This window comes from Cucurbita moschata, unplaced genomic scaffold, assembly GCF_002738365.1.
Source record: "Cucurbita moschata cultivar Rifu unplaced genomic scaffold, Cmos_1.0 Cmo_Scf00034, whole genome shotgun sequence".
Taxonomy (NCBI): Eukaryota; Viridiplantae; Streptophyta; class Magnoliopsida; order Cucurbitales; family Cucurbitaceae; genus Cucurbita; species Cucurbita moschata.
The window spans coordinates 1,029,069-1,039,671 of NW_019268550.1; the positions used below are offsets into that span (position 1 = coordinate 1,029,069).

Genomic DNA, 10,603 nt, shown 5'->3' on the forward strand with positions numbered 1-10,603 from the left:
AAAAAAAAAAAAAAAAAAAAAAAAAAAAAAAAAAAAAAAAAAAAAAAAAAAACTTAAATTTTAAAAAATGTTAATAATATATTCAATTTTTTAAAATAGTCTAAAAAAATATATTATCTAAATGAAAATTGTCCGTACTCTATTTTAAAAATATTCTTAAACTTTTAATAGTGTCTCAAAAATACCCAAAAACTTTTTAAAAAATCATTAATACCCTTCAACTTTTTAACTCGATTTAAAAATCGACAGAAATCTATATATATTCTCTTTGTTCTTTGCTTAACTTAAAATTATATCTCTAGAGTTTGGTGGATTAAATGAACATCTCTTATATACAACATATTAAAAAAAATTAATTAAATCTCGTGTCTAATATGATATTAAAGTTATAATCTAATGACATTAAAAATTGTATATGGATTCTAAGAATGTTATCAATTTATTGTACATGCATAGCTCGATAGATAAATATAATTTTAGTCGACGATTTGAAATAAAATAAAATGAAAAATGTTTACCTCAAATGGTTAAATACTAAAATGAACTATTTTTGTATTTTTACAACAATAATAACATAAATATTTTGATATAATTAATAAAAAAAGAAATACATTAAAGCGCACTAATTTCTCAAGTAAATTTATATACACGTTAAAAACAACAACAAAAATAATAATAATAATAATAATAATAATAATAATAATTCAATGGGACGTCCAATTGATAATTGAAACCGTTTAGTTTCTCTTTCAAATACTTTAATTCGGTTTCGAGTTTTATCCTTTCTTCTCCGTCCAATCTCGGCAGTCTCAACGAACTCTTTTACTCATCTTCCTTTTCAATTCACCTTCGCGCTATTTCTATAGGATTTCCCTGAAATTCACGCCATCTTCTGTTCTCTCCACCTTTCGATCTTGCGTTTTCCTTCGATTTTGGACTGTTTTTTTTTTCTGTAAATGCTCGTCGGAATTGAGCTGATTGAAAGGGAGGTTGTAAGCTGAATTTATATGGAAAACGGCGTTTGTGACAACGGCGTGTGCTCTTCAGAGTCGGTGAATGGAGGCCAGGACGTTTGGAGCTCTAAGGAGAGTGATTCTCTCTCCGCTGATCATCTTGTTGTGATGGTCAATGGCATAATGGGGAGGTCCGAGTTCTCTGCTCCATATTTTGTTCCGTTCATGATGATTACACTATTTGCCAATTTTTACTATTCGAAAGATGTTATCATCCATTAAGAATCTAGTTCAGCTGCATCTAGAGAAGATTTCCCTCTCTTTTGTCTAACTTGTAACATTGTATTCGTATGATCGTTTGATTTGATTATTTTGTTTCTTCAAATTTAAGAGTCTTCCAGAAGTATCGCGCTGCTGAATTTTGGCTTTATAATTTGTTTGGTGGTTTTCTAGTTTGCTGATTAATGTTTTAGGACAGGATTGCCTGTTCTGAATCAGGTTCTGAGTATTCTTTTGAAGATATGCCTCCATTTTCAAGCTTACAACTGTTCCATCTAAATGTGAATTAATAAAATATTTATGCATGTATATATATAACGGTCACGATCTAGGGAAACTTTTGTAAATTTTTAAGCTGTTCCACTGAGTAATGATTTCGTTTCCTGAAAATGAAACACCTACTTAGCGTTGCTTGAATTGGACTGCTCTGCCACTCCGGTGATGGCTGTTTTTAATCCTCTGTTTCGATTTGATTGTTCACCTCACATTTTATCACAAACCACCGAAGTAAAATTTCTGTCATTTGGTCATGTAAATTTTTTTGAACTTGTCTGTGCAGTTCCACGGATTGGCGGTATGCAGCAGAGCAGTTTGTTAAAAGACTTCCCGACAAGATTTTTGTTCATTGTAAGTAGCATCAATTATCATTTCCTGATCTTATATATGTTGTAGGAACTATGGCTGTAATGAATGTAGAGAGGTGTACATGGGCTGGGTTTAGTAAGATTATGAGATGCTATGGAATCAACTTCATTTTCTATCTAAATGACCATAGTAAAATCTCAGTTTCAATCATTTATTTTGTAGGTAGTGAGCGAAATGTATCTAAATTGACGCTAGATGGCGTCGATGTGATGGGTGATCGATTGGCTGAAGAGGTCAGGTCTTAAGCTTGAGATTTTACCTGATTTTCTGTTACGTATGTACCCAAATCTGATGATTGTTTATGAACACTCCAGGTCCTTGAAGTGATTCAGAGAAAGCCTAATCTACAGAAAATTTCCTTTGTTGCACATTCCGTGGGAGGATTAGTAGCAAGATATGCCATTGGAAAACTATATAGACCCGCTGAGACTAAGAAATTAGAGGCTTCATCCACAAATGGACAACCACAAGAGTCGTCTGGTACAATAGGTGGCTTGGAGCCTGTGAACTTCGTCACTGTTGCCACCCCGCACCTTGGTTCAAGGGGTAATAAGCAGGTATCTAGATAATTTTTTTTCCCTGCTCTTGCATTTGATAGATTATTCTTTGTTGTTTTCTAGATATGCTATTAACGAATTAGATCTTTAAGTGCCTTAGTAGTTGGCGTTGTATTTTTTAAAGAAGTTGAATCAGTTTCTTGGCAGCGTTTGGATAAGTAAAATAGTTCAATTCCATAATGCAAGCTTGTGCAAATTCTTAGGAATACTGTTCGAGGAAATTAGCAACACCATAGGCGTGGATTGATCTGACAACAAATTAACCCATGGTCTGATCTTTTATGGTTTACCTTTGGAATATAATTATAACTATTCACATAAGAAAAAATTTCTTTCTTTTAAAGATGATGAGCACTTTGCAGGCTCTCTTTGAGTCTCTTTTAATTGGAACTTCGAATGTCTTGGTCCTTGCACTTCAGAAAAAATCAGGATTATTGCATGAGTTGCCTTTATATTTCACCCTTTATTCACGAGATAACTTTTCATGTCTATCTTTCAAGGTTCCATTTCTTTTTGGCTTAGCTGCTATTGAGAAACTTGCGAGTTTGATTATCCATTGGATACTTAGAAGAACAGGCGAACACCTTTTTATGACTGATGATGATGGAGGAAAACCTCCACTGGTTCAACGCATGATAGAAGACCAAGGCGAATACTACTTCATGTAAATCCCAACTTTTTGATATTCAATATGATCTGTTGAGTGGAGTTTCATGATAGTATCACAAAAATTTGTATCTATGCAGGTCTGCGTTGATGTCATTCAAACGTAGGGTTGTCTATTCTAATGTAGACTATGACCGTATCCTTTTTTATTCTTTTGCTGCCTCTCTAGCCAATATCATTTTTAAGGTAGATCGATATTCAAATTATTCTTTTTTGTTCTCCCTTACAAGAACTTGTAAAGATTTTGTTGGTTGGAGAACATCATCAATTAGACGTATAAGCGAGTTGCCAAAGGTACTTTTCCCTACTTTTTCCTGTAGTAGTAGTTTAACTACTGGATATTGTGGTAACCAGTTGATGAATTTGAAAATCATGATCATTAACCACTCGTTTTCCATGTTATTCTTCAAAACTATTGGATTATCAGTGGGAAGATGCGGTCAACGAAAAGTATCCGCATGTTGTTTATGAAGAATCCTGCAAGGGTACTAATTCTGAGACGAGTGAACCGACCTCAACAGAAGTTAGCTATCCTGAAAGGCTGGAAGGTTTGTTGTCTCTCTTCTGTTGTTGAAGCTTCATGCATTTCTTATTGTATGCCAATGTTGACAGCTAAATTTCAGGAGCATGGTTGCCTAACATCCTTTGTTTGTTCACGGATTTTGTTATTTAGAGGAATTGGTGACGGGTCTATCTCGTCTGTCATGGGAAAAAGTAGATGTTTGCTTTCATAAATCAAGACATAGGCTTGCAGCTCACAGCATTATTCAGGTAGCTCTCTCTTTCTCTGTTACACACTTTCTAGCACTTCCAAAACCCCAAACTTGGATGTCATAATTCATTATAAATATCTCCACAACAGCTAACACAGCCTCCACTCTTTACCATAGGGCCCATCTTTGTCAACCATAATGGCTTAAATTCTCTATTTCATTGCTGTCTGGTTTCCTTTTTTTTGCTTCATTTTTACTTTTTAAGTGATCATATTTTGTAAACGATTCAGATCCACCGCTAAGTAGATATTGTCCTCTTTGGGCTTTCCCTTTCGAGCTTCCCCTCAAGGCTTTAAAACGCGTCTGCTAGGGGAAGGTTTCCACACCCTTATAAAGAGTGGTTTGTTCTCCTCCCCAACCAATGTGAGACATCACAATCCACCTCCCTTCGGGGCCCAGTGTCCTCGCTGACATTCTTTCTTTCCTTCAATCGATGTGGGACCGCCCTTAAATCTACCCCCTTTTGGGGCCCAGCGTCCTTACTGGCACACCGCCTCGTGTCTACCCCCCTTCGGGAAACAGCGAGAAGGCTGGCACATCGTCCGATGTCTGGCTCTGATACCATTTGTAACGACCCAGATCCACCGCTAGCAGATATTGTCCTCTTTGGGTTTTCCCTTTCTGGCTTCCCCTCGAAGCTTTAAAATGCGTCTGCTAGGGGAAGGTTTCCACACACTTATAAAGGGTGGTTTGTTCTCCTCCCCAACCAACGTGGGACATCACGTATTTCGGAAATATGTAGGGAAACTTTGAAGTATCTTTGTCAAACACTTTCATTTTGGATTTCTGTCATGAAGCATCGTGCATATTTGCCAAAACTTTTTGTTGCCTGTATTCCATCTCTCAAAATCGTTTTTTTTTTTCAATCATACCATTTCCTTTTGGAAAAGTTTTCACAAGCACAATTTTTTCTTTAATGTTTGAGTTTTACTAAGATTTTAAAGAGTTAAAAAAATGAAAGCTAAATGATTAAAACATATGTATGATTAGACATGTTATAAGACTAACGAATGAAAACAAAAAACAAGAGTTTACATCAAAGCTAGATGTAAAGTAGAAACAGTTCAAAATTTCAAACCTACAGTTTTAAGTTCTCCGTTAGGCTTACTGTTTGGTAGCACACTGGTCAGTCATTCTTACAGTACTTGGTTAGACAGGTGATTGGCCCATTATTTCAACCCTTTCCTGCTGCTTTTACAAGTATGCAATTTCTTATTTTCTAAATGTTTGTCTTACTTACTTTATACAATGGACAGGTGAAAGATCACACTGCGCATATAGAAGGTGCTGATGTCATAAATCACATAATCGATCATTTTCAAACTTGAACTTCTAACGTCCTAAACCACAATTACATTCTAGAGATCCCGTTTATCTTCGGTAAGCTTTTAACTCCGATAACATTTTTAAATTTAGAATGCAACAATATGCGAGTAGAAATTTGAACCTATAATCTTTTGATTGAGACTAGATACATTAATTAGTCAAGTTTACGTTTAAATTGACTATAACCAATTTGTTCAAGTCTAAGCCGGATACAATCACAAAAGACTTAGCATTAACATATCTCAATTTGTTAAAAGAAATATATCCTCAACTACATTGTTCTCCACGGAAGAAGCATAGTTTTGGTTCTTTCTTTTAAAGTTACACTTCAATTTTATAAACCTTGTTTTATATGCTTTTAACTTAACAAATGATTATGTTATTTGGTACGATCTTCTTTATTTTTACTTCATTAATGAATTTCAAATCTCCCATTTTGCTGATTGTAGGTTGGGATGCTTAGCACTCGTGACGACTCGTTTCTACGGAACTTAGGATTAAAAAGTTTAATGATGTCGCTTCATTCACTATATTGTCAATTGTACCTGCATAGATATACTAAGATTACAAGATAATCAAAGCTATCATAGTAATAATTGATTTAGTTAAAACGTTGCTAGAGCAAGAAAAAAAGTATACGATGTTGCATTAAACTTTGTTTATGCCAACACTCAATTGGTCTGTTTGCTTGCAATTTATTACATATAGCAAGGATAAATACAACCCTCTGACACCATATTCAACTACTTGATGTCAAAATTAAATTTATGTAACATAAGATTGGAACAAAGCACTAGCTAATATAGAGGTTTCAATTTTTGTCTTCACGTGTTGAATTCAAACATATTTGGTTTGAACAGGAATTTATGGTATTTTTTTTTAGTAGTTTAGTTTATTTATTACTTTATTTTTAAATAATAAAAAAGAATAAAGCCAATGATTTTGTTCCGTTGCTTGGACCCTAAAGTAAAGATTAAACGGCCACTATATAAATCTCTACCCAATCACTCGCGGGAAATTTTTGGCCAATCCCGTTCTAGAGAAAACTATTTTCAACGCCAATGCGTTGTTCTCCGATCCGATAGCTTCCACTTCACGCGCAGTTTCGTTTCCTTTTGAAACGAACACCTCCCCCCCTCTGCAATTCTCTCTCGCGATGAATTTTGGAGTTTCCACTTCCATGAACTTTGCAATCTCCACTCCATCGCTTCACCTCTCTTTCGAGTTTCCAGTCCGACGTTGCGATCTCATTCGAGCTCATAGAAGCCGGAATGCGTATTTGTTAAGAATGAGATAGAAAATATAATTGGGAAGGTATATATTATCATTGATATTGATATCCTTTAAATAGGATACAAGCCAGTACAAATGAGGAAAATATAAAATAATTAAATACTAGAATAAAATAAAATATACTATAAATCTAACCATAAATGGAAGAATATTAAGATATAATATCTAGGATATATTCCATAAATAATATATCTCAACACTCCCCCTCAAGTTGGAGAGTGTATGTTAATCACGTCCAACTTGTCTTTAACTTGTCTTTACGGTCAATAACACCCAAGTTGTCTTTCACTCTTGTCTTCTCAGTAATGAAAATATCCGTAAAAATATACACCGCCTTTGATTGGTTTGCATTTTTAGACTTTCAAGAAATTATTGAATTTTCAAGAAAGATGCAAGACTCAGGCTGCCTTTTATTGGTTTGCATTTTTAGACTTTCAAGAAATTATTGAATTTTCAAGAAAGATGCAAGACTCAGAAATAGACCGCAATGATTGACTCGAGGATTGGTAACTTGTCCGATTTGATTTGATTTGGAACAAGTGAATATCCTCCCTGATCACTTCTTGGTCCATGCATAAATGCTTTAGAAATAGACCGCAATGATTGGCTCGAGGATTGGTAACTTGTCCATTTAATTTGATTTGGAACAAGTGAATATCCTCCCTGATCACTTGTTGGTCCATGCATAAATGCTTTAGTGGATAATGACACCAAGATCGGTGCTTTGGATCACTTGAGAGGCTGTGAAAGAAAATACGAACATCTTGAATATGTCACCTTAGAGCTTGGTGAGAAATTTGAAGATGCTTATAACGTATTCTTGATATTGGATGATTGACGATGGTAAAGACTTCACTGATTGGTTAGGGTTTGGCTTTAGGTTTAATACTCCCCTTGGACTCAGAGTCCAAGGGGGTATTAGGAATATCACGATCGGTGCTTTGATATTAGAATATCAAGATCGGTGCTCTGATACCATGTTAAGAATGAGATAGAAAATATAATTGGGAAGGTATATATTATCATTGATATTGATATCCTTTAAATAGGATACAAGCCAGTACAAATGAGGAAAATATAAAATAATTAAATACTAGAATAAAATAAAATATACTATAAATCTAACCATAAATGGAAGAATATTAAGATATAATATCTAGGATATATTCCATAAATAATATATCTCAACAGTATTCCACGAGCTTATTTTTTTCGGTTCCCGCCGGATTGGGAGAAGGATCGTCACTGTCAAGGCAGACCAGTCTTCTTCTAGAGCCATGGATGACGGTTTCAGCATCGAAGTGTCCCTCACTTGACTGACTTTCTCCCTGACTTACCGGTACCGGTACTGCTCAAACGTTCATTACACAGTTTTTGTACTACTTTTCTTGATTATATGCTTAACCAGAATTATACATATGTCTATATCTATATATTGTAAAACTTGCATGTCATTATGCTGTTGTATACCTCGAGCAACCTACAATTCTACTTGCTCGTGGTTCGCATTTCGATATCTCGTTGTTATATTAATTTATGAGCTTTTTGTGGTCTCTATGTCGTTTAGATTCTCAATTTCGTTTGAAACTGGCCCCGTTTTCTTGCTATGCCCTCATCAAGTTTATTTTTACTCTCGCGGATTTTTTCCGCTCTTCGTTTCTTATGTATTACCTAGGTATAGATAGGTTTGATTATCTCAGCATCGCTTGTTATCGAAAGAACTATTCTGCAAACAAGGTTTTTGTTGGAGTCCTTAGGAGGTATCCGATTGTTTGTTCTGAAAGTTTCGTTGCTCTCTGGTGAAAATTTTGTTGCTCTCTGGTGCGAGGTGCTGGTAGATCGCATCCCCTGGAAATTCATTATTTTATACGTAATGGTTGCCTTGGAGTCGTAATCTGTTATTCATTATTTTATACGTGCTGGTAGATCGTTTTCTTGCTATGCCCTCATCAAGTTTATTTTTACTCTCGAGGATTTTTTCCGCTCTTCGTTTCTCCATTTTGGTGGCTTTTACCTTGCCTGATGGTTTTGTTGAATTTATGACCACTATGACTTGGGCTCACTCTTTTTCTCCGATTTTTTTCTATTCATCCAGTTAACCTCTTCGGATTCTGACCACAGATAAAGATTACTTCCCAATCTAAACTTAATCAGGTTCAAATAAATTTGTATTTGTTCATGAAATAGACACAATGTGATTTAGGACTAACATATAGTTCTGTTTTCAGCCCGTGACACTGTTAATCAGTTGGTTCACCGACTTGATTTTTTTTTTTTTTTTTTTAAACACATTCTCTTATGCTGTTGTTTGTCATCAGGGAGGATACAGAAGGTTTTACTCAAAGAATACATTGAAATTGACACCTAAAGTTGACGACGATATCCTCTAACATGTTGGGTACTTTTCTTCGTACTTCACTAGGAGGCCATGATACAAATAAGACTGTTGATAATTTTCAGGATCGTGGAATGAATCAGGTACAAGTAAAAAGCTAGTTGTCTATTTCAGAGAAGAAGCGAGAGCAACAAAAAATAAAATAATAACAATAAAAGAAGGAAGAAAAAAAAAATAATAAGGAAAAATAAGGGAATGCTTCAAAAAAATTAATGTCTTCCTATGGTCTGGGCGTATATCATTGGCGGCGATGGTACTCAAAGAAGAGCAGCTTTAATTTATCAGGTATTAACTCTTATTAGAATTTCACACTTGTTCCTTAACAATTCATTTGTTGGACTAGTAGTGTTGCCTTTCTTCTTCCAAAGGGAGTTGCAAAACGAGGTCTGCAAGTTGCTGTAGCCTGGGATCCCCAAGACGATTGATAATGACATTGCTGTAAGTATTTTTCTGGACTTACAGAAAGAAACCTCATCTGTTGTCAATATTTTCATTATTTAGTCAAATATTCATTTGTAAATGGTTAATTAGTTGCACATGAGGAAAGGCAAGATCATCTTACCTTTAGAACCTAACCATGGATGTCTATCCATTTGTACTTTCTGGTTTTAATGAAATTTATTCACGTGATGCACTGCATAGTGCGTACTGACCAAACTTGATTGATTATTTTCTCCCGACTGTATTGACAATTGGATGTATTGTTTTTGAATGACTCAATACTCTCTAGTGATGAAAGATACATTCGTATGAAGCCTTTTCATATGGATCTTTATGCACGGTGCATATTTTTTGATAATAAAACCAGAACTTGGATAAATTCATAGTTTGATAGGAAGTTTCTAGTGATTTGAGTGCCTAGATATCTACATATCTGAAGATCTTATCTTTAGTTCTATCAACGGAATTATAAATAGGACTGTGTGGATATCGTACACCCGCTCATGAAGGAAAGGTTGGATGATTGTAGGGAAGTAGGACATTGTTAGGAATAGTAGTAAGGAAACATTCGGATATTAGGTAATATTAGTCATTATTTTTAACGGTGTTTCTCTGCAAGATATTTGTTTAAACTGGGTTGCTTTTATTGTTAGTTTTTTCCTTTTTCTCTCTCTCTCTGAGAGTTTTTATTTTTGAGCGTTAGTCTCTTTTTATCTTTTCTTTGAAAAGTTTCATCAATTATTCAAAGGTTAGTCATAAATGGAGTGAATAGGTTGAAGGGTTTTCCTAAGGTAGACTAGAAATGGTTTTTGGGAGAGAACTTAGCCTCTCAATACCTTCGTAACTTTCTTGGTTAGTTCAATAAGTTTTTGCTCTTGCCTCCTACTTTTCTAGATTTTCTTTTAATCTCTTTGTTGAGAAAACATATTTTAGGAAAGTGATCTATATCTTAGAAATATGGTAGGATAGTCTATTTGCATGTAAAATAATTAAGCTGATTGGTTTTGCTTGATGTTTGGCCTCTACCTACCTACAAGAAACCATCATTTTGGTTAAGAGAAAGAAACAGAGAGGGAATTGTCATCAAAATTGACATTTGAAAATTCAAGCCAATTGGAAAAGATCAGCAAGAACCGATCATAAAATGAATGAAATTGATTTTTTCTTTCTTTCTTGAAAATGATTGAAATTGAACTGACTAAAATACTTTGTTTTAAAATTAGACTAATTTGAAATTAGAAAAGGAAAAAAAAAAAAAAAAAAAAAAAATTCGTT

At 34.5% G+C, this 10,603-nt stretch overlaps 2 protein-coding genes across 3 annotated transcripts in view; both read left to right on the forward strand.

The window, feature by feature from the left end:
- The first annotated feature begins 722 nt into the window (after positions 1 to 722).
- LOC111430728 (putative lipase YOR059C) lies at positions 723 to 5,821 on the forward strand. Its single transcript, XM_023067118.1, has 11 exons — positions 723 to 1,144; positions 1,792 to 1,859; positions 2,040 to 2,110; positions 2,192 to 2,434; positions 2,935 to 3,098; positions 3,181 to 3,236; positions 3,342 to 3,394; positions 3,528 to 3,648; positions 3,774 to 3,871; positions 5,130 to 5,253; positions 5,649 to 5,821. The coding sequence occupies exons 1-10, from the start codon at positions 1,008 to 1,010 to the stop codon at positions 5,199 to 5,201; spliced, it is 1,083 nt and encodes a 360-aa protein (XP_022922886.1). The 5' UTR covers positions 723 to 1,007; the 3' UTR covers positions 5,202 to 5,253; positions 5,649 to 5,821.
- A 2,019-nt stretch (positions 5,822 to 7,840) lies between these two features.
- Positions 7,841 to 10,603, forward strand: part of LOC111430504 — a 4,466-nt gene continuing 1,703 nt past the window's right edge. Inside the window, exons 1-3 of one of the 2 annotated variants that reach the window (XR_002708331.1) lie at positions 7,841 to 8,646; positions 8,811 to 9,172; positions 9,256 to 9,325. Coding sequence is in view for 1 of the 2 variants with exons in the window: in XM_023066769.1 (XP_022922537.1) it covers positions 9,100 to 9,172; positions 9,256 to 9,325 (143 nt within the window). In the remaining variant the exon portion in view is untranslated. Of the gene's footprint in view, positions 9,173 to 9,255; positions 9,326 to 10,603 lie in introns of both variants that reach the window. The other variant, XM_023066769.1, reaches the window with a different exon arrangement.